This window comes from Gallus gallus, chromosome 1 (assembly GCF_016699485.2).
Source record: "Gallus gallus isolate bGalGal1 chromosome 1, bGalGal1.mat.broiler.GRCg7b, whole genome shotgun sequence".
In the NCBI taxonomy this organism is placed as follows: Eukaryota; Metazoa; Chordata; class Aves; order Galliformes; family Phasianidae; genus Gallus; species Gallus gallus.
The window spans coordinates 77,274,677-77,297,646 of NC_052532.1; the positions used below are offsets into that span (position 1 = coordinate 77,274,677).

The following is a 22,970-nucleotide window of genomic DNA, read 5'->3' on the forward strand; positions in this document are numbered from 1 at the left end:
CACGCCCTCTGCACTGCTCCTCCCGCCAATCGCAGCGCTCGCCTGAGATCCGGTCGAGCCCGCCCTCTCCAGGGGGCGGGGCGTGCGCGCTGCGGCACCAATAGGAAGCGGCTGATCTGCATACGGCCAGAGCGCCGCGGCGAGGCTTTGGTTTGTGGCTGCGGCGGCCGCCGATAGCGCGGAGCGGGCGGCAGCATGCCTGGAAGAGCCGTGGGGCCGCTCGGACGGGGGCCCGGAACGAGTGGCTTACTCGCCCTTACTTAGGGGCAGGTCTGCGCCTTGCGCGCCCCCGCGCGAAGGGCTTTCTTTCAGTGATTTCAGCTCTTTTAGTATTTGTCCAGCAGGTTTCCCGCCCCGCGGGAAGCCCCACTGTGCGGTGCAATGGTAGGGCGGGGCCGCGAAGGGGCGGCGCTTGCGGTGTGAGGAGGGAGGTGGGCGGCTGGCGGTGAGGGGCAGCGCGGGCCCTCATGGCGGCCTCCGCCCAGGCTCCGCCGCCGGCGCTTAGCGCGGAGCAGGCGAAAGGTGAGCGGCGGCGGCCGGTGTGGGTCGGAGGGGTCGCGGCGCGGTGTGTGAGGGGTTCATGTCACCGCAGTGGTGCTGGCCGAGGTGATCAAGGCCTTCGGGGCTCCTGAGAACGTGCAGCGCATGGACGAGGCCCGGGAGAACGCGTGTAACGACATGGGCAAGATGCTGCAGTTCCTGCTGCCCGTGGCCACGCAGATCCAGCAGGACGTGATCAAGGCCTACGGCTTCAGCAGCGACGGCGAAGGTGGGCGGTCCTGGCGGCAGGGGGGCAGGGCTCGTTCCGCCGAGCGCTGTCTTCCTTCTCTCCCTGCCTCCTTCCCTTCGCAGGGGTGCTGAAGTTCGCCCGCCTGATCAAGTCCTACGAGTCGCAGGACCCGGAGATCGCCAGCATGTCGGGAAAGCTGAAGGCTCTGTTCCTGCCCCCCATGACGCTGCCGCCGCACGGGGCTGGCATTGGCGGGGTGGCCGCCTCGTGACGCCGCCGCCTGGGCTGATGCGGGTGGACCCCGGGGCTCCGGCCGGAGCCTTCCCTCGCGGCTGGGGCTGTGCGCTGCTGCTCAGTCGGCCCCGGGGAAATGAACGGTTGGACGAGGAAGCTGATGGCGTGAGACGAAGTGGCTTCTTTGTGCATGTTTCTTTTTCTGGCTGTGAATAAAAGACGTCTCGAAAGTGCCCTCATTGACTTATGAATGGGCGTAAGGTGGTGCTGCTATGCAGGTATAGGTCCTTCTTCCTGATGCAGGGCAGTCATAGCGGTGCCCGCCTCATACGTGGTGAGACCTGAGCTGACAGTACACTTGGCTGGCATCTACCAAGTTCTGCAGAAAATATGCTTGATGATTCAAGCCTTGGTATGAAAGCATAAGGCTTCATAGCTGCCCCTTTCTTTTTTGATGCCGTTAAAGAGGTGCTAAGCCTCATCTAGAATCACAGAATAGAATCAGAGTATGCCAAGTTGGAAGGGGCCCACAAGGGTCGTTGAGTCCACCCCCTGGCTCCACACCCCACCTCTCCTAATTCAATTCAAACCCTATGTCTGAGAATTACATCCAGGCACTCTCAGCTCCAGCAGCTTGGGGTCATGGGCAGCCTGTTACAGGGCCTTGCCACCTCCTGGTGAAGACCCTTTTTCTAACCCCCAACTTGACCTCCCGTGATGCAGCTCCATGCCATTCCCTCTGGTCCTATTGCTGTCACCTGACTGCAGAGCTCAGCCCTGGCCCTCTGCTCCCCTCATGAGGAGCTGTATGCTTCTGTGAAACTCAGATTCAACTTGCTGTTAACCAGAATCCCCAGATCCCTTTCATTGGGGCTGCTCTCCACCTTCTCTTCCCCCCCATCTATACATAGATCCAAGGTTGCCTCATCTCAGGTACATAATACAGCATCTGCTCATGTTAAGCTTTACTTCGTGATTTCCCAGCCCTCTCAATTTGTCAAGATGTCTTTGCAAGAATGAGTATTTACAAATGTGCTATTTGAAACGTACTAGGCAACGTGTTCCTGAAAACAACATTGTCCTTAAGATGCTGTCCAGTGATGTAAATGCAGCTAAGACCACTGTCGCCACACTTAGCCGTACACTCCCACAATGAGCTTCTGTGGCTGTATTGTTTTCTGTCTAAATGTGTGGTCAAACTTGTCAGATTTTGTTATAAAAGTAGCAACATGATGTAGCAAGGACTGGCATAGAGAGGGAGGGCTGCATTTCCCCATTTTGGACAAAGATAATGTATAACTATCCTGCATTTCCTGAGACTGAGAGGAGTGGGTTCTCCCTGGTGTGAAGTTTTGTTATTTTCACCTTATGAAGGAAGGTTGGGGTCTTCGGGAAGGGCTGAGAGCAAAGAAGGGCTCCCAGCCACCACAAGCTGAGAGAGCCAAGCTAGGGCTGCAAGAGCTGTGTTGGGTTTTGCCTTCTGTGCCTTGGTTACAAACCAGGTAGGAATGTAGCTGGAGAGGGTGTGAGCAGAGCGGATAGGAAATAGGAAGAGCAGTCCATCCCTTCCGTTTCTACCTACCTCTCCCAGCCTGGCCTTTCCCCACCCCTATAGTTATTTATTAACTACAGCCCAGGAAGTGTTTTGCAAATGGTGAAAACCAAGCCCTCTGCCTGGGGCCTGCTTTTTGCCTAGCCTGGAGCTACCACCTTTAGCCTGCCCAGAAACAAACAGAGCTCAGTCAGGATCCTGCCTGTGTGGATCAGACACGGGTGAGTCACGGGACACACGGCAGACCCATCAGCTGCTCCTTCCTGAGCCTTGACACCGACTGCCATGATCACCCAGCCATGGCAGCAGAGCACAAGTCCACCCCTGCTACTTCCAGTCTTGCTTTATTTCCCCTTGTAGGACCCCCTGGTTTAGGGGTGTGGTACTTCCTCCAACGGCTGCTGTTAACCCCCCCATCAGTGGGGATCTGCGTGTCAAGATCCCAATGCCATCCTGTGGGTGAGTGCTCTGTGTGTTTGTTAAGGCAAGAAAACAGAGTCGGGGGGGGGTGGGAAACAGATAATGGCAGTAGGAATTGGGCACATGTGGGGAAAATACGCCTTAAGCAAGGTGTTGGAGGACTAGAGTTTTGGTGGTTTTTTAATTGCTGTTACCATTACTCCTCCCCACTGTGATAATGAGCAAACAGTTTGTGATGCCCAGCCCACTGCAATTATTCTGCAGGCTGTGAAGCTGCAGCATTTCAAGATGTTTGTATACATAGGGTTGTCAGGTGGTTGACCTTTTTAATCCTACCAGTTTTTGATTGCTACAGTTTTCATTCTCCTTCATGGAAGAGCAGGGCATGCAGTCTTTACCGTCGGTATAAATGGATGTTATGTTTTGAGGACCGCAGTGGTATGGAGTAAAGAAATGCAATTTGCGCTAGTCTGAATAGAACTTCCTCGTCAAGTGGTCACACGACCTGACAGAGCATCTAGCTTCAGCAGGTTGTGGGATGATGGTCCGTATGCCCATTCCCTAGGACCAGATGGCCTTCACTGCTATGTACGTCTGGGCAGAACTGCAAGACTGCCTGTCTCAGTGCTGAGAATTAGAAATGGCAAATGCAATGCTGATTTTTGAAAAGGGTTCAAAATAAAAGCCTCCAAATGTGAAGAAAGCACAGGCCATTAAATTTAATATCTCAGCAAGAGGTAGCAGAGAAGGCAATGACTGTGGCAACAAAGAAGGAGTAAGCATCTGCTTTTGTAAAGGCAAATCTTGTGTTGTAAAAAAGCCTGGAGATTTTGAGCAACTTAGCAAGTTTGTGGACAACAGAGACCTGGCTTTCCAAAAGCGGATTTGACAAGGTTGCCTCGTGAAAGGATTTAAGACAAATCCATGGCATAAAAGAGAAGGTGACATTTTTCTTTAGTAAATAACTTGTAGAAAATAGGGAAAGGAAAGTAGGAATAAGCATCCACTTCTTATAGCATATTGAAGTTATCAGTGGTGACGTGATAAGGGTCTGACCTGAACTATGTGCTGTTCAGTATATTTACAAAAGACTTATAAATAGAGCTTGGATAGTGAGATGATAAAATTAACTGTTTTTAGAAAGTTATTCAGGATAATAGGATGGAAGCTGATTCAATAATTGCAAAAGTACATTATGATAATGGATGAGCAGGCAATTGATCAGGAGATGAAATTGAATATAGGCATGTGTAAAATGATGTCCTTAGGATCATAGAATGGTTTGGGTTGGAAAGGATCTTAAAGATCATCTAGTTCCAGTCTTCTCTGTTGTGGGCTGGGGTTGCCACCCACTAGCTCCATTTGCCCAGGGTGCTATCCAACCTGGCTTTAAACACTTGCAGGAGTAGGGCATCCACAGCTTCTCTGGGCATCATATTCCAGTGTCTCACTGCCCTCTGAGTAAAAAATTCCTACTAGCATCTAATCTGAATCTACTGTATTTTAGTTTAAAACCATCATCTCTTGTCCTGTTACTACAGACCCCAATAAAGGGTCCCTCTTTCTCTTTCCTGTAGGCCCTCTTTAGGTACTGTAAGGCCACTGTAAGGTCTTCCAGGAGCCTTTTTTTCTCCAGATTGAACTATCCCCAAACCCTCAGACTGTCTTTCCAGGAGAGGTGCACCAGTCCTCTGATTATCCTTGTGGCCCTCCCCTGGACCTACTCCAGCAGGTTAAAGCTCTTTTTGTGCTGAGGGCCCCAGAGCTGAACTCAGTACTGCAGGGGGTGTCTCATGAGAATGAAGTAGAGGGGAACAATCACCACTTCCTCTCTACTGGCACATTTCTTTTGATGCAGCCCAGGGTATGGTTGGCTTACTGGGCTGCAAGTGCCAGATTTTCATCCACCAGCACTCCAAAGTCCTGTTCTATTCTCAGTCCTGTATTTGTGCTTGGTATTGCCTGGATTCAAGTGCAAGACCTTGCACTTGGCCTTGCTGAACTTCATGAAACTCTCACAGGCCCCCCCTCTTAAGCCTGCCAAGGTCTCCCTGGATGGCAACACATTTGAGATTCGAGGTCCCCCATTCCCTACACTGTGTCAACGGCACCTCACAGCTTGATGCTGTTGGCAAACTTGCTGAGCATGCACTCAATCCCACTGTCCATATCAGCAACAAAGATGTTAATAGTGTTAGCCCCAGTACTAACCCCTGAGGAATACCACTCGTCTCTACCTGGACATTGAGCCATTGACCAGAACTCTTTGAATGTGATAATCTAGGCAAATCTTTATCCAGTGAGTAGTCATTCAATCAAATCCACGTCTTTCCAATATAGAGACAAGGATCTTGTGTGGGACAGTGTCAAACACCGTTGTAAAAGGCTCCCATGTTTTGTCAGGCACAGTGTGCTCTTGTGGAGAAAAATAACTCAGAATTTACAGATGAAACAGTTGTGAGATGATGGTAACCTCTCAGGAGTAAGATTGTGACAGCATACAAGTCCATGTGCATGGACTTAATGGTCAGTTAATGCTCAGTTTTGGTGAGCAAATAGCAGAAATTGTCATCATGTCTCTGTGTCTCACCAACTTTATCACCAACTCTCTCATCTTTAACAGTGTTCATTCCTGAGCTACCCTTTGCCTTCTTCTCCAAAACAGTACAGCAGTGTTGGAAACACCTCAAAGAGGGACAACAAAGATGATTTGGTGTAGGATAGCTTTGTATGGAGACCTTCTAAATAGGGTTGGAGTCTTCAGCCTGGGAAACAGGTGAGGAAGGATACAGAATTTAGATGTTTATAAAATCATGAGCAGGTGGAATGAATAGCAATCAGGTGATGACTGATTTTTCTTTCTACAGCAACAAAGTGTTATTAAAAATGTGCAAGTGAACACGTCATATGCAAACCAAAGGAAGTAGTTTACCAGTAACTGCAAACAGGGAGTACAAGGAGGAAAAAAAACCTCTCTGCATTAATTCTTCTTCTGCTGTTCCTTTGGCAGCCATTTCAACCTCTAGATGGCCTAGTCCAACTCTCTGCCCACAGCAGAGCCACCTCTGAAGCTCGATAGTTGAGGTCGCTTAGGGCCTTCGTCAGGTTAGTTCTTGCACATCTCCAGGAGTCATTTCCCCAGTCTCTCTGGACACTTGTGGCAATTGCTGAACTGCCCTCGTTGTGTGTATAATCTGAATTTCTTCTGCTGAAAGCTACACTTGTTATTTCTTTTCCTTTTGCTGTGCTCCACAAAGAATAATCTGACTGCATCATCTCTAAACCCCCCAGGCCCCTTTTAGATAGTCTCAGACTGCTATTAAATTCCTTAACAAGCAATTTTTCTCCAGTCTGAACAAACCTAGCTCTCATTTTCTGTGGTGAACCCAAGCTCCTCATTGCCCTGGTGGCCCAGTGCTGGACTGTGCCCAATTTCTCAGTGTCCTTTTTAACAGCGGTTCAGATGGAGGTGCCTTTTAATTACCTACTTTGTTTATTCTGTCTTCTAATCTTGTTCCTGTGCTAGCTGTGGCTTTTCTCGACGAAGAATTTGCAAGATGAGGTTCTACTATCTGGTGGTACTTAAAGCCAAACAACACCATAAGAGCAGTCTCTTTGCTGAAATCTTCTGACCTGTTAATTGTATTATGATAGTATTTTAGAGTCTCGATTATAATTTTGTGGTACATGCTTCCATATGACATGACATGAAAGAACATGAAAACTGTGGGGAGTTGTCTGGGCAGGCAGGTGCTGCTCAGGGGCTAGCTAGGCATCGGTAGGCTGGTGGTGAGCAATTGCTTTTGCATCACTGGTTTTGTCTATATATTTTATTATTATCATAACTATTGTCCTTTCTCCCTCTACCTTTTTTTTTTTTTTCTTTTTTTTTTAGTAAATAGTTTTTTATCTTGACCAATGAGTTCTACTTTTTTTTTTTTTTTTTTCCCCCAGTTCTCTCTCCCGTCCCCCTGGGGGAGGGGGATGTGGGTGAATGACTGTGTGGTGCTTGGTTACCTGCTGGGTTAGACCTCAGCAGTCCTTTTGGCGCTCAACATGAGGCTCGAAGAGTTAAATTAACAGCAGACTTGACCAGAGTGTATTAAAACAGAGTTGTGGTTGTTGTGGTAGTTACTCTGCTAATTTTTTTTATTATTTGCAGAGCTCCTTCAGAGCCTTTTCTTGGAACTATAATATTTAGCACCTTACTTGCTGTTTATTTTCCCCATCGTGTTGTTTACTGTGTCTAAGTGTTGGATTAAGGTTGTTGTTTTGCTGTACTGTGTGATCTTGGTGTATGATATGATAAAATTGCTGGTTGGAAAACTAATCTGGTGCTTGTGCTCAGCATTACAATCATCTTTGTGCCTAGGGAACCATACATTGGAGAATATTAGTAATTACACTCTTTGCTTTGTCTCCTCTGGGAGGTAGGCTATGGGGAGACAAGGGAGGGTACTTTTCACCGTTTCCTCAGCCTCCCTTTTTCTTTCACTTTTTCTTCTTCCCCTAGACTAGTTACAGTAGTTTCTGAGAATTCTGAATATGTCTGGGATGTTCAAACCTGCGTGTTCCTATTGATTTGTGAATGTGTTTCAGGTTTTGTTTAAGATTAAGCAACTGTTTAAGAATATCACCGAGAAGTCTGTTCTGAGGTGGGATATATGAATGGCAGGGAGTGTAGGATGATATGGATAGGTATCTAGGGCGATAAGGGCCCACAGTGTTTTGGAACTTTGCCCCTGAACAGCTGCGGAATCCTGAACAGATGTGGAATCCTGAACAGCACATCCTGCTGGTGTGCTGTTGCCCTGGCATTTCTAGAGAGACACAAGTCACTGCAGCGTGCTGGGGCCTGGCCAATGCTTACTGAGCCTTTGTCAGTACTATTCAGCACACTCGAGGGGAAGAGAATACCTCTGAATCTGATGACAGTGCACCAAATGGTCCCTGCAACTCCTCCAACTCCTGTGACAGACCCAGTGACTGCTCCAACTCCCGCAACAGGCCCTGATGTTGCTCCAAGCAACATGTGACAGGCCCTAGAATTGCTCCAGTCTTTGTGATGGGCCCTGCAGTTGCCCCAGACTCTTGCAATAGGCCCTGTGGTCACTCCAATCCCTGTGACATGCCCTGCAGTTCATCCACAGAACCAACCAGTGCCAGTATCAGTTGTCCCTGTACACAAGAGTTAAAAATGGCTGCAAAACAAAGCCAGCTTATTTAGTAAAGAAAGAAACTCCTGCTAAGACAGAAGGAGGTTAAGATGAAGCAGGGCCATAACAAAAATGGGAGGAGCAGGGAGAGACAGAACTCACAAAGGAAGCGTAACATCTGACCCCTAACCTTGGGTGAGCTGCAAGATATGCACAAAGATTTCAGCCATTGTCCAGACAAGCATGTTGTCACCTGACTGCTCTGGTGCTGGGCTAATGAGGCCAGTAGTCTGGACTTGGTGGGCAGTGAAGCCAGGCAGCTAGAATCTTTTTCTAGGGAAAGTGGCATCGACAAAGCAAATGGAAAAGGGACACAGGCCTTCACCCTATGGAAAGATATCCGTCATGATTTTCTGATTTTTGTTATCTGTATTCCATATCATAACATCATGTAGTGCACTAGGAGTTAAAGAGTTAATGCTCCAGTTCTGTGTATCAATAGTTCCCAGTACACCTGTCTCACAGGAGAAGAACTACATACCCTGGAGGACTTTGTGTTTCCATTTTCCATTCAGAGGGAAAGATTGCAGGTCACGAGACCCGTCTTATTCCCTTTCTGCTTGTCCCGGCAGCGTGTGTGCTCCCTAGTCATCTTGTCTTCAGCATTAGAAGAAGGCCTTCCGTTCTGAGACACTCTCTCTCATTTTATTTGTTAGCTTCATTCCAATTATATCATATCATATTGTGTTATCTTGCATTCCGATATCTTTTCTAGTAAATTAGCTTTCCTCCTCAGATCGTTGCCCCTGTTTTGCTCTTAAGCCCATGTCCCTATCCTTTCCCCTTTTCCTCTTTTGTGGGCTGTGGCTCCATGGGTCCCCTCACCCCAGTAGTCACAGAACTGGGCCGAACCAGCCTGTAAACCATTGACAATATCCTTTCGAGGAAGATCTGCTATGTTACCTAGGCAAATGGACCACCATGGAGAAAGGTATCCAGTGCCTGATGGAATTAGCTTTGCTGGAGATTATGTGTAATATTTACTTGGATGGTAATCAGTTATCCCATCATCCAGATGATATGAGGTGCCCTCAATCTATTTGGCAGAGATTTGTATGGAGTGCACCACCATCACGTGCCACCACCCTGGCAGCAATGACCTGGAAAAATAACAACAGCAACAAAAAAACCTAGCAGTGGATGAGATGGCTAGCCTACTTCAACAATATGAGGAAAATGTGTGTTTCTCCCTACAGACCTGTGTCAGCTGTAGAAAAACTGGTTCAGTGGCTCAAAGAAAATGTGTAATCTTTCTCCCCAACCTGTACAAACCAGTATCTCACCTCCGTGTTCCTGTCCCTGAGAGAGAGAATATAGTGGATACATATCACATTGTCACCCTGTGATTTTACCTGTGTGACCATGGATAAGATATGAGGAAGTGGGATGGGAAACCCACTTTGACCCTGTAGGCATGGATACGTGAGTTGCAAGGAAGAACAGTCCAAAAAGGGGGCTCATCCAGAATAATGGCTTCTCTGGTTTCCAGATAGAAAGATGGTCTGATCTTATTTCTGACACTGACAGTGAACCTTCTGGTTCTCATACATGAGATGTGAGTAATGAATACAGTAATCAGAACCAGAGGCGCCCTGCCTCCAGGTGGAGGAAAGGGACAATCAGTTTTATTGGACTGTGTGGATTTGATGGCCTGGCACATTAGAACCACAGGAGTATTAGGCTCTATTGGACACCAGTGCACGGAGTACCCTAATGCCATGAAGTTATAAAAGGGCAGAACCCATGTGTATTTCTGGAGGGATGGAGGGATCCCTTTTCATACTGTTTCTAACAGTATCCTGTATCTGGACAAAATGTCTGCCATACGGCTCGACAAACAGATAATGTGATGGGTGAGCAATTGGCTGATGAGTTGGGCCCAGAAGGTAAATAGGTAATTAAGGTTACATCAGGCTGGTGGCTGGTCACCAGCAGGGTTCCTCAGGGCCCATTTTAGGGCCAGTTCTCTTTAATATTTTCAAAAATGACTTGGATGTAGGACTAGATGGTGTTTTGAGGAAGTTTGTTAATCATACTCAATTGGGAGGTGCTGTTGACTCTGTGGAGAGGCTTTGCAGAGAGATTTAGGCAAACTAGAGGACTGGGCAATCACCAACTGCATGAATTTTAGGAAGAGAAAACACCAGATTCTGCACCTGGGAAGGAGTAATTCCGGCTATACATACAGACTGGGGGATGAGATGTTGAAGAGCAGCCCAGCTGAAAGAAATCTGGGGATCTTGGTCAACAACAAGTTGAATATGAGTCAACTGTGTGCCCAGGCAGCCAGGAAGGCTAACTGTATCCTGGGGTGAATCAAGCATAGTATTGCTAGCTGCTCAAGGGAAATTATTTTCCCACTCTACACTGCACTGATGCTGCCTCACTTTGATCATTGTGTTCAGTTTTGGGTGCCACAGTACAAAAAGGACATAATTCTATTAGAGTGTCCAAAGGAAGGCTTACAAAGATGTTGGAGGGTCTAGAGGGGAAGATGCATGAGGAGTGGCTGAGGTCCCTGGGTTTGTCCAGCCAAGAGAAGAGCAGACTGAGGGGAGACCTCATTGTGGCCTATAGCTTGTCATGAGGATCTCCTCCCTCTGATGACAAGTGATAGAACCTGAGGGAATGGCATGAGGCTGCAAAAGGAAAGGTTCTGTATGGATATCAGGAAAAGGTTCTTCACTGGGGGGTGGTTGGACCCCAAAACAGGCTCCTCAGGGAAGTGGTCACAGTCTTGACTTTGCTGGAGTTCAAGAAGCATCTGGACAGTGCTTTCAGACACGTGGTCTTGTGTGGAGACAGGAGTTGGACTCCATGATCCTTATGGGTCCTTTCCAACTTGAGATATTCTACGATTTGCTATGTAGTAAACTACCTGAGAGTGAAAAGCAATATGCCTTGTTCACTGATGGGTCCTATTGTATTGTGGGAAAGCGTTAGAGGTAGAAGGCTGCTATGTGGAGTCCTACGTGATGAGTTGCAGAAGCTACTGAAGTTGAATTGAGGCAATTTGCAGAAGTGAAGGCCACCCACCTAGCTTTAAATATTACTGAAGAAAGAAGTGGCCAGTGCTGTATCTCTGCACTGACTCCTGGGTGATGGCAAATGCCCTATATATGTAGTGTTTACAACTATGGAAGCAGAATAAATGACAAGGCAGTGGCAAACTCATCTGGGCCGCTGCATTATGAAAAGATACTGCTGTTTGGGTAGAGAACATGGTTGTAAAGGAATGTCACTTAGATGCCCACGTATCCAAGAACTGTGCCACTGATGAACATCAAAACAAACAGCAGATGGATCGGCTCTCTAGGACTGAAGTGGCTTAGGTAGATCTTGACTGGCAACCTAAGGGCGAATTATTTCCAGCTCCGTGGGTTCTTGATACCTCAGGCCATCATGGAAGAAATGCATTATATAGATGGACTCGGGATCAAGGGGTGGACTTGACCATGGATGCTATTGCACAGGTTCTCCATGAATGTGAAAGGTGTTTTTAGCTGGTGCTGAGCAGTGCCACACAGAGCCAAGGGCATTTCAGCTTCTCAGCTTCTCACGCTGTCCTGCCAGCGAGGGGGGCTGAGGGGGTATGAGGAGCTGGGAGGGAACAGAACCAGGACAGCTGACCTAAACTGGCCAAAGGGATACTCCATACCATATGACATCATATGGAAAAACCTGAAAGCGGTGGGGAAATGGCCTGGCAGGAGCTGCTTGGGGACTGGCTGGGCATCGGTTGGCAGGTAGTGAGATTGCTTGTGCATCACTTGTTTTGTACGTATATATTATTATCGTAACTATTATCCTTTTTTTTCCTCTTTCTGTTTTAGTAAATAGTTTTTATCTCAACCCACGAGTTCTATATTTTATTTTCAATTCTCTCCCTCATCCCACTGGGAGCAGGGAGTGAACAAATGACGGTGTGGTTCTGAGCTTATTTAGCTATAGTATGTTCGTTGTGTCATTGAGTCTCTGTGCCTTTAAAGTTTCCTTCTTTTAATATCAGTCTTAAGTCAGTACAGCTGGATTCCTGCAGTTTACCACATCCCAGCTTATCATCTGTGTGAAACTGGAAGTATTTCAAAGGAAGCTGGTTTTTGCTGCCTGATCTATCTTTCTAGCAATGAAGTTTAGTTTCCCCATTCGTGTCTCCTGTACTTCCCTTTGGTGTTAGTTTCTGTATGTCTTGGCCATTGTGAGCAGCCTGTTCAGTTCTTTGCAAGATTTGATGGTCGTGGTACGTAGGGAAGTCTGCAACTGCTGCTACTTGAAATGAGCAAATCTCTTGCTGTTCCTGCTGCCGACACCACACATCTCAGCTACTCACTACCCACACACTACTGTGTGGTAGCTGAGATGGTGAGAAGGAGGAGTCATGCTCCTTTACCAGCTGGATTGCCTTCTGTGGCCTTTACTTTGCTCCCATTCTTTCATGAGAACTGCAGACTTTAAAATCAGTGCTGTGGAAAAGGATAGTCATGTGCTTTAGCTGTAGAGAGGTGGAAATAGTTTTCTTTCTTTTTATCTGGATGTATGGATTTACAACTTTGACCTCAGTATGCTTTACTGGGATCTTGAAGGTCCTAGACTAAGCTGTACTGGTGCCGTGTGGGTACACCATAGGCTGTAGCTGATGGTTCTGCTCTCTGCCTGCTGTCCTGGGTGCTCCAACATCTGTCTCCCAGCCCTCTTGTGCTTCTGCTAGTTGTACCCTCCAGGTAGACTGTGTTCAAGATGAGAGGAGTGCTGTGCTTAGCGTGCTAGCCTATGCCTCTTAAAATCTGCAGGCCTGGCTTTACTCAGATTCCCTCTGTGGCTGCTTAGAGCACATGGGATATTTACCTGCCTAGTGGGGTCATGGAGGTTTCAGCTACATGGCTGAGAGCAGCCCTGCAGAGCCAGATGCATGTCCGGGTGGTCATGACTTGTAGGGTGCTTTATTGCTGAATGCGTACCGGGACATGCTGCCTTTTTTACCCTTGCAGATGTGTGGGTGACCCTAGGCAGCTGTGCTCACCTTAGTACCACTGCATGGACTTTGGGGTGGGGAGCACTTGTGTTTCTTACTGACCTCATGGGAAAGAAGGGGAACGGACGTCTTGCAGAACTGAAATTTGTGACCACAGCTGGGTCTCAAGAAGCACTTACAGTGTCAAACCTGATGTGAAAAAAAAAAAAAAAAAAGCAAGGGCCCGAGAATAACAAGGGGGCTGGGGAGGAAAGACACAAAAGGAGAAGCAGAAGTGTGTGCAAAGCAGCTTGGGGCTGAGGAGCTGATGGTTCAGAGCGCTTCCTGTTCCTGGAGCCGCGTGTGCTCAGCTGCGCACCAGGTTGCTCCTGCCTGTGCTCTACAGCAGTGCACAGAAGGCCAGGAGATCAAGGCACCTCTCCAGAAACAGAGTGATGGAGAAGCATTGAATGGACTAACAGTGGATTTAGGAGAGATACATGGCCAGCTCCCAAGAGAAGCAGAAACAACTTAGTGCCGGTTGCTCCATCGCTGATCTCCGACTTCCCTTTTCTCACCAGTGCAAAGAGACTTTTCCTCCGTATTTTTTGAGTTGGTTTGGTGATAGCCACTTGACCTCCCCTTCTTTTTTCCCTTCACAATGGTGAGGTAAGAGGGTCTGACAAGTGTGTGTGTGTGTGTGCGTGTGCGTGTGCGTGTGTGCATGTGGGTGTGTAGGTAGGGGAACCAGCAAAATAGGGCAGCTCAGAGGGGATCACACTCATAGCTGTATCTCAACTGAAATCCTTCATAGGCTTGGGAAGGTGGTGGGTACCAAGGTTATCCATGCTGTTGCCGGCTGTCGCCTGCATGGATATACCTAAGAAAGATGACTGGAAGCCGTTCTTCACTGTACAATAGTGGTGCCTGGCATTTTTTGTTTACTTGTTTCTGTTTTCATCTCCTTTTCTAGGTGGTTTCATCGTGACCTGAGTGGGCTGGAAGCTGAAGCCTTACTGAAGGGACGAGGTGTCCATGGGAGCTTTCTAGCCAGACCCAGTCGAAAGAATCAAGGGGATTTTTCCCTTTCGGTTAGGTGGGTAACTTGGATGTCAACTGCTGTTCCAAGGTTATATGTGCAAAATGCTTAGATCCTCATTTGTCCTACGGTCTCTCCTTCAACCTGTCCTTATTTCTCTGACTTCTTTCCAAGCTGTTAAAGGACCTGAGCTGCCCAGTACCTTCTAGACACTCCCTTAACTTTCCTCAGGAGCTTCTTTTTCCAGTCATCTCCTTCCACTGGGATGGTTTGCTGCAGTTCCATGGTAGGAGGTGATGCAGGCAGGGGCTCCAAATCTCTGGGTTTTATTCAGCTGCCTCACCAGACTACTCTGTGCCTCATCCCTCAGGGTTGGCGATCAGGTAACCCACATCCGTATCCAGAATACTGGGGATTTCTATGACCTATATGGAGGAGAGAAGTTTGCCACACTTTCAGAACTGGTGGAGTACTACACACAGCAGCAGGGCTCACTGCAAGACAAAGATGGAACCATCATTGACTTGCGATATCCGCTCAACTGTTCTGATCCAACTACTGAGAGGTATGGAGAAAACCAAGCTTTGGTGTGTCTGTGATGACGTTTCATGCCCTTCTCTCTTCCTTGCCCACATCTCTAGAGAGCCTTGCAAAATGCATCTCCTCACTCTTGCATCCTCCTGTGTTTCCACAGGGATGCCATCCGCAGCAATAGCTGGACATAACTTGACATCAGAGCAGACTTGATGGGGATCTATTTATACTTTTGGTTTCTTGTTGCATTTGTGATTTATGTACTGTTCATAAAAAGCAGGGGTTGTGGCCTTAGTTATGTATCCGCAGTGGTATGTGGGGATGACTTGGTGTGTGGGAGCCCCGAGCCTTGCCCCAGACCTGCTCATTTGGGCCCAGCTGACTCATGTGGCTGAGTGGGGCTGACATTCACCTGCTATTCCCAGCCTGCTGAGTCTCCTTCCTGTCCCCACTTTGCATACCTCTCTGACACAAAGTTCCTAAATCAAATCAGGTGGTTTTGCCCTTGCATTGAGCTTTCAGGCTTGCTGACGCAGCTTGGGGGTGTCATGCCGTGCTCTGGGGTGGGGACAGACTGCTTCCTGGGGAGCAGACAGGTCTTCCTCGTGCACCTGGGAACCGGGAACTGCAATGCTGAGTGAGAAGCAGCTGGGTACACCCTGGGTTGCCCGTGTCCTGGCTGTCCGCTCCATACAAGGCCGTTGGGCTGTGGCCCTACAGCTTCCTCCCTTCCTCCTGCGGTTGGAAACTTCTCCCCCCAGCTCTTACGAAAGCTCCTCTCACTCTCTCCCCAAGTGATTTTCCATCACGTGGGTTTGAAGAGCTGGGCTGTGCTGGGGGAGGGAAGGGGGGAACAGGACGCATTAACTCCTTCCTACCTGTGGAGGAGTACCCGCAGACCCCTTTCTTGATGAAGAGGGCAGTCAGCTGTTCCCCAGGGCAAATGTTGGCTGGACACTTATTTGGGAAGAGGTTCAGAAATTAATAACTGCCATGCAGTGGAAGTCCCTAGCTACTTCTTACAGAGAATGGGGTGAAGATCAATATAAATTAAAGCTAGCCCCAACTAGCTGAGGCACGATAACTGTCTGCGACATCTTGCTCTCTAAAGGATTCTTAGATGATGCGTAGAGGAATGTGTTGTGCTGAGCAGAGCAGGGGTGAATGAATGCCCTGTCTGTTTCTGTGACTGTGGCATGGGCTCCTGAACTAGGTTTTAATTCTTGGGGATAGCAGAGGAGCTGTAGCAATTCAAAGTCCATCATTAATACCACTACTGCCCCACATCTCCACCATTAATTACTCAGTGGGCAGCAAACCTGCTGCTATGGATCTGCCCACACTCAGCATCTGCCTGGCCTTGTCTGCAGTGTGTGCAGTGATGTGTGGAGCATATCTGGTGCTTATTGCAGTACCTGAAGTGAGCAGAGCAGGAAGAGGCATTGCAAGTCAGCCTGATGCAAGAGCTACCTGCTTTTGAAATGCTGCTCACCGGGGAGATGGCCACAATGGCGGTGTCTGCAGTTGCTGGGCGCTCTGTGGAACAGGACAGGGCTGCACGAACAAAGCCCATGCTAGCATGACAGATTCAAAGCCCCCAAACACAGAGCCCAGTGCATGGCTTCAGCTGCAGATGAGGCTGTCCCAGAGACAGATGGACCTGTTTGAGCCAGATCGTCCTTGCTGGAGAAGGGTGCAAATCTGTTCTCTGATACCTAAGTGGGAAGAGCGCAGCACAGAGGCACCGGGGCTGTGGTGTCCCCTGGGCTCAGGTATATCCAGATCCAGCAGAGCCTATACAAGCAAGGTGGTACTGGGAGGAGTGGGATGATTCAGAACATCTCACAGCATCTCAACTTATTACAATTTGCATGTGTCTCCTTACTTGGCAGCTCAGTAAAGCCCCCAGCACCTTCTGGAATGGTACCCATGGCTAGTCTGATTGCTGCATTGTGATGTGTTCATAGAATGGGAATTATCCTTTGACTGAAAAGACAGCTGAGTTTCAGAAAACAAGATTGTTACTAGAGTTCCAAGAAAAGGATCTTTCCCTAGGTTAGATCTTTAATAGAACTCAGTAAAGCCACCTGAGTGCTGCTAACTCCGATGGGATTGTTGCTGACTCACTGGGGGCTTAGTTCTGTTTTCTTTAGTGTTTGAATTTCCGAAGCACCCTGTAGCAGTAAGGCTAGAATCCCAATCATGCTGAGATACTGAAACCCACAGATACCCTACCTGAACTGATCTGAAAACCAGTAAGCATTACTTATCTGTGCTTTTATGTATAACACAGCTGGATCTCACTTGGTGCTTTCCCACTGTACTTTCTGCTCTGTGGTCCCTTCTAGCTCCACTCATCCCTTGCCCTTTCCTTTTCTTGGCAGCTGTCTAACTGCTGTGTCACGTATTTTTCCCAAGGTCTCGCTTCTCCGTTGGTATCCCTCCCTTCCTCCTTCCTCTGTTTCTCCCCTCATCTTTCCTCATCCCCCTTTCTCTCCTTCCCCAGCGTTACTGTCTGGCACTCAGCAGCTCAAGGGCATCCACTTACTTGCATCTCCACCTCTTCTGACCTTCTCTTATTTCTTTCAGGTGGTACCATGGGCATCTGTCAGGTGTTGCAGCTGAATCACTTCTCCAGGCCAAAGCCACCCCGTGGACCTTCTTGGTGCGGGAGAGCCTCAGCAAACCTGGGGATTTTGTCTTGTCTGTCCTGACTGACCAACCTAAACCTGGGTCTGATGCTCCACCAGCTGGAGCAACCAGTGCCTCTGGGGCCCGTCTCAAAGTCACCCACATCAAAATCATGTGTGAGGTGAGCAGGTGGGAGAGCAAAAGGAGGAGGGAGTAGATGTTTGTACTTATCTCTGCTATCTCCTCAAAAGCCCTGTCATCTTGATGACCAGTGTTTATGAATTTGGATCAAAGTGCTGTCACCCTGCAGGTTCCTTATGTCCTCATGTAGGACTCGGTGACCGTTGGCAGTGCTGCATGCTCAGACATGGAAGGAAGCAGGACGAGGTGTGTCTAAGAGTTCCAGCACAGGGAGCCGAGTGAAAGAGATAGGAGGACTCACGGTCTAATGATGAGTTTATCAAAAGACTTAAAAGCTCTTGGCAGAGGTGGAGGTATTGGCAAGGTCTCCAGACTCACCCTGGAGGATGTTGCACCTCTCTGTAACAAGTTCTCCTCTCTCTTTCATATGAAGCTATACAGGAAATGGAGGGAGATTTCAGGGACGGAAAGCAATAGGCCTTAAATGAGAATTGAAGGCAGTATTTCCTGCAGGCTTCCATCCACTAAGGAGTCAGCTCACCTTGAATTCAGCGCTGTCAAGCTACCATTTGATGGCTTTTTTCTAGATGGAACAAAGTGGTTCCTATGACTTTGAACCTCAGATTCCTCTTTCTTCCTGAGCATTATCAGCTTTGGGTGCAGGAATGTTATGGGATGTAACCTGTTCTTTCTCCATTTAGAATGGACGTTATACAGTTGGAGGTTCTGAAAAGTTTGACAGCTTGGCAGATCTTGTGGAGCACTTCAAGAAGACTGGGATTGAAGAGGTGTCTGGCTCTTTTGTATACCTGAAGCAGGTACATTCTGTTTCTTCTATTCTTCAAGGATCTTTTGGAGGGATTTGCTGTTTGTTTGTGTTCTGTTGCTCCTTGTTTTCCACAGCGGAGACTTTGATCTCCAGTAGCATCTCTCTCTCATGCCAACCTGCTGTATTTTCCCATCCCCAGCCCTACTATGCTACAAGGGTGAATGCTGCTGACATTGAGAATAGAGTGCATGAACTGAACAAGAAGAGTTTATCTGAGGAAACATCGAAGGCTGGATTCTGGGAGGAATTTGATGTAAGAAACAGTGGGGAGATATTACTCTGGCTTTCTGGGGAGTTCCTGTGCACCATCCAATTATCCATCCCTGATTTCTTTTTGGAAATTTCTCAGGCAGTCTTGTAAATTAATGTCAATTTGTCTCTGAAATAAGTCTGTTTAGATCTCAGGAGTAAGCATTATCTTTAAATTAACCCAGTGAGGTAGAAATGTACTTTTTCATGGATAGAACTAGTCAACAAAACAGTAAGAGCATGAACCTTGGACTTTTCAAGACTAGTTTAACTTTTTACTTCTCTGTTCTTTGACAAGCATGCCTATGTATCCTTAGAGTTACCACTGTTCCTCTGAGTGACCACCTACTCTGTCACTGTGATCTTGCCATAACTTTCTCCTGCTTTCAGAGCCTGCAAAAACAGGAAGCCAAACAACTGTTTGACCGTCATGAAGGCCAGAGACCTGAAAACAAGAGCAAGAATCGATACAAGAACATCTTGCCTTGTGAGTCTATCTCCTCCACTGTCAAAAGAACAAAGAGATGGAGACAGGCAATGAAGAGGTGTCCAGGTCAACTCTGGCCCTGCCTCAGCCTGTTCTGTCCTCCAGAGTGGGTTACAAAGTCTGCAGCATAAAGGATTTAAAAGCTGATAAAAGGTCACAGCCTTTTCATGCTCTTGAAGGAGGGAAGGAAGGAGGAAAGCATCAGACTAGCTTATGGGATGATCTATCATAGGAGAAGAGAACTGGAAGCACACACTAAAATTGCTCTGACCACAGAGGAGAGGTGAAAATGTAGGGGCATGCTGTGTACACTGGGTAACATGAATGAGGTGGCAGGAGTCAGTGAGGGAGGTTTGTGTGGGAGGCTGGGCACAGGGTGTCTCATTGCTCTGTTTATTCTTGACTGCACCCCTAGTTGATCACTCTAGAGTCATCCTCCAAGGAAGGGACCCAAATATCCCTGGATCTGACTATATCAACGCCAACTATGTAAAGGTGAGATTTTTGAAAGATGGCTGTATGCCCAAAGTGGGAGAGAGGACTGCCTGAAGCATTCCTGATCTTTCCCTTTCCACAGAACAATCTGATCAGTCCAGATGAGTGCCCCAAGACCTACATCGCTAGCCAGGGTTGTCTGGATACCACTGTCAATGACTTCTGGCAAATGGTGTGGCAGGAGAACACACATATTATTGTTATGACCACACGGGAAGTAGAAAAAGGACGGGTAAGAAGGTGTCTTGGAACTGCCCTTTTTTCCCCTTCAGTCATAGCTGTTTGCTTTCTCTCTCTTGCCTTCTGCCTGTCTCCACTTTACCTCTTGTCCACACAGAATAAATGTGTGCCCTACTGGCCAGAGGCAGGCAGCACAAAAGAATATGGTCCCTACCTTGTGGAGAATGTTGGGGAGCACGACGCATTGGAATACAAACTCCGGCATCTCTGTGTGTGTCCAATAAATGATGTGAGTGTGCCTGGTCGGGGACTGTTCTGGAGCCCATGGGTCTAACAGTCACTTATGTGTCTAAGGCTGGGAACTACTGGGTGCTGTGGTTGAATTGTTCCATCTGTTTTGGGCTGGACCAAATCACCAAGGAGAGCTCAAGGAGTGCCCTTAAGCCTTTGGCTTAAGACCCAGCTCTCCCCAGGACAGAGGCCAGGGATAGACTGGGCTGCAGTTTTACCAGTAAGATGTTTTTATTGTCAGAGTGAGGCTGTGCGTGAGATCTGGCAGTACCAGTACCTGAGCTGGCCTGACCACGGTGTCCCCAGTGAGCCAGGAGGAGTGCTGAGCTTCCTCGATCAAATAAACCAGAAGCAGGAGAGCATTCCAAATGCGGGGCCTATTCTGGTGCATTGCAGGTTGGTACAAAAGCTGAGGTTTAAATCATTGTCTATCTGTTCCATAGCTCAAGGTGTAAGGTCTTTGTTCTGCTGTGCTAGCTGTTCCTTAGGACTTAAACCCACTGACAATTCTTACTTCTTTTTGATGTCCCCAAACCAAACTACTGCCTGTTGAATCCTTATTTTGTGGCTGTGATGAACAGCTGCTACAAGTGCTGCACCCTTCCCCAGAAACAGCTGCATATTGTTTCAGGACCATGGTGGCTGGGTGGATGTAGGTATAACTGTACAGGCAGCTCTGATCTCTGCTTGTCCTCTCCCTGCAGTGCTGGGATTGGCCGCACTGGGACTATCATCGTCATTGATATGATAGTGGAAACAATCTCCACCAAGGGTAAGAGGACCTCATTGTGTCTTGAAGTAAACTGGCCCACCCAGTAGGGCTTAACGCTAGCAGCAAAAGGTCTCAATGGAAGAGAGCCTGCCACAGCCCTGACAAAGTTGTGCTATCCTTGGTCTATGGCAGCTGCTGATTCTCTGAAGTGTACCCATTTAATGTGGCTTTCGCCTTCCCTGAGCCTGAGCTCTTCCTCCAGGGCCAGGCTTGGAAGATCCTGAGGAGGAAGAAGGGATGGGAGGTCCTTGCAGGGGTGAAGGGAGGTGAAAACTTCTTGAATGAGCTCCACTGCAACTGTTTTTGGAAGAGAATTGGGAAAGGGGGGTCAGCAAATGCGTCCAAAGCTTTTCTGGTACCCCTTGGTAGGGCTGGACTGTGACATTGACATCCAGAAGACCATCCAGATGGTGAGGGCCCAACGCTCAGGGATGGTGCAGACAGAAGCCCAGTACAAGTTCATCTACATGGCCATCTGCCAATTCATAGAGACAACAAAGAGAAAGCTGGAGGTTATCCAGGTGAGAAAATGGGCTTTCCTATCCTGTGAATTGAGGCCCTGCGTAGTGTTGGCCCTGAGCCCAAGTGCTCTATTTCCTAAATGCTAAGCTAGCTTTGGGACCTACGTAGACTATGACAATGAAGCAAGATTTGAGACTTCTCCCTCATCCTTTAAAATACAGGGGACAGTGGCAGCAGCTTAAGTGCAACCCTCTTGTGAACCACTGAACAGTAATAAGTTTTAATGCAACAATTTCAACTACATTCTATGTAACTTCACTAAGCATGGTTTAGTTACAAGCTCAATCTAAGACAAGCAAAGATTTTGCTCTCTTCCTTTGTCTTCCCCATCCTGGTTCTGTAGTTGTCTCCCAAACCTCTGTGAAAAAGGTTTTCTCCTACTTGCTGATACTAGCATCCTTTTTGTTTGTAGCCTCTGACAACATTCACTACCTGCTGTTGTTTAATACTGTTTAGCCAGCACGTGACAGTGAGGTTTGTTGGTGCCTCCAGAAATGTGTTGCCCCTCTAGTCCCTTCTGTAGAAGAATGCAGACGTATTCCTGCTGCTCACCTCTGGGCCACCTGTGGGCACTGCACAGAGCATGTGGACTTCAACAGCCCACCAATCTCTACTGAGATCCTAGCATGATATGTGCATGATTAAATAGCCCCAGTTCTTCCATTATGCCTCCTCTCATGCTTCTCCGACCCCATTCTTCTCAGCTTGAGTTTTCTCTCCCGTAGTCTCAGAAAAGCAAGCAAAATGAGTCGGAGTATGGGAACATAACCTACCCACCTGCAGTGAAGAATATGCATGCCAAGGTCTCACGAAAATCCTCCAAGTAAGTGCTGGTGTAAGCCCGAGGCTAATCTATGCTTGCTTTTGGCAGTGCTCTTTCTACCTGCTGGCTTGGTTAGGCTTTTCCTTCTGCTCACTTTTTCCTATTTCTTCCTGATCTTGCAGGCAGAAAGAGACAATTTATGAAAATTTGGGTAAAAAGGAGGAGAAGGTACGGAAACAGCTGTCCTCGGAGAAGAAGCTGAAAAGCTCACTAAAGAAGAAATAAGCACAGATTGCAGGTAGCCCCAAGGGAGTTTTAAACACGGAGTGCAAGATGGGAGCTCACATCCAGGCTGGCCAGTCTCACATTCCTGCCTCTTGGACTGGAAGTAGGCCTTCCCCATTTCTTCCCTGCCATCTTTCAGAGCTCTGAACCAGGCTGCTTTCCAGCTAGCTGACCGACTTCAGTGTCCCTTGCCTGTACAAGCCTGTGACAACTCCCACTGCCCTTCATCATTAATTAACAGGAAAAATCACACCCCTTCTTTCCCTTGATCCTTGTACACTGGCACCCAAACTCACTGCTGCTTCAGCAGTTCCTCTTCTTGAGGAGTTAAGGAAGAGCTTTACAGGAACTACATCTCTATCTGCTCCATTGAGTTTAGCCTGTTTAGCGTTCCCCGAAACCTCATCTTTTAAAATCTGGCATTTCTGCCCTATTTCAGCTTAGCTCCTCTGTAATTCAACAGGAAACTTCCTCTTTTCTTTATCCTGACCCTCTACACAATAATCTCTCTTCTTTTCCATCTTACAACTGAATGCTGTAAATATGCCAGTGTGTGATGGTGTGATGGCTGTTTTATCTTCTGTTTGTAAATAAAGGTGTACTTGTTTAAATGCTGACCCAAGTCTTTTGCAGCGCTTGCAATTAAAGA

General features: G+C 47.8%; 2 protein-coding genes and 1 non-coding gene across 7 annotated transcripts; all 3 read left to right on the plus strand.

Moving 5' to 3' along the window:
* The first annotated feature begins 128 nt into the window (after positions 1 to 128).
* Positions 129 to 1,273, plus strand: C12orf57 (C12orf57 homolog). 3 transcript variants are annotated; one of them, XM_015293562.3, is made up of 3 exons: positions 129 to 384; positions 593 to 769; positions 853 to 1,198. In XM_015293562.3, exons 2-3 carry the CDS (start codon positions 646 to 648, stop codon positions 999 to 1,001), a joined length of 273 nt encoding a protein of 90 aa, XP_015149048.1. In that variant the 5' UTR covers positions 129 to 384; positions 593 to 645; the 3' UTR covers positions 1,002 to 1,198. The 3 variants fall into 3 exon arrangements, with proteins under 3 accessions (XP_015149048.1, XP_015149041.1, NP_001265075.1); XM_015293555.4 differs by having other exon boundaries at positions 129 to 270; NM_001278146.2 differs by having other exon boundaries at positions 137 to 522; positions 853 to 1,273.
* Positions 310 to 369, plus strand: LOC112531617. Its single transcript, XR_003073513.1, has one exon. It is a non-coding gene; the product is annotated as a U7 small nuclear RNA (small nuclear RNA).
* A 1,315-nt stretch (positions 1,274 to 2,588) lies between the features above and the next one.
* PTPN6 (protein tyrosine phosphatase non-receptor type 6) lies at positions 2,589 to 22,932 on the plus strand. 3 transcript variants are annotated; one of them, XM_015293521.4, is made up of 16 exons: positions 2,589 to 2,737; positions 2,877 to 2,975; positions 14,077 to 14,199; positions 14,513 to 14,707; positions 17,266 to 17,488; positions 18,150 to 18,266; positions 18,417 to 18,530; positions 18,917 to 19,013; positions 19,429 to 19,508; positions 19,591 to 19,740; positions 19,846 to 19,977; positions 20,221 to 20,375; positions 20,684 to 20,751; positions 21,121 to 21,272; positions 21,999 to 22,096; positions 22,219 to 22,932. In XM_015293521.4, the coding sequence occupies exons 2-16, from the start codon at positions 2,962 to 2,964 to the stop codon at positions 22,319 to 22,321; spliced, it is 1,821 nt and encodes a 606-aa protein (XP_015149007.2). In that variant the 5' UTR covers positions 2,589 to 2,737; positions 2,877 to 2,961; the 3' UTR covers positions 22,322 to 22,932. The 3 variants fall into 3 exon arrangements, with proteins under 3 accessions (XP_015149007.2, XP_040557352.1, NP_001026655.2); NM_001031484.2 differs by lacking the exons at positions 2,589 to 2,737; positions 2,877 to 2,975 and adding an exon at positions 13,457 to 13,772; XM_040701418.2 differs by lacking the exons at positions 20,684 to 20,751; positions 21,999 to 22,096; positions 22,219 to 22,932.
* Positions 22,933 to 22,970: the final 38 nt, after the last annotated feature.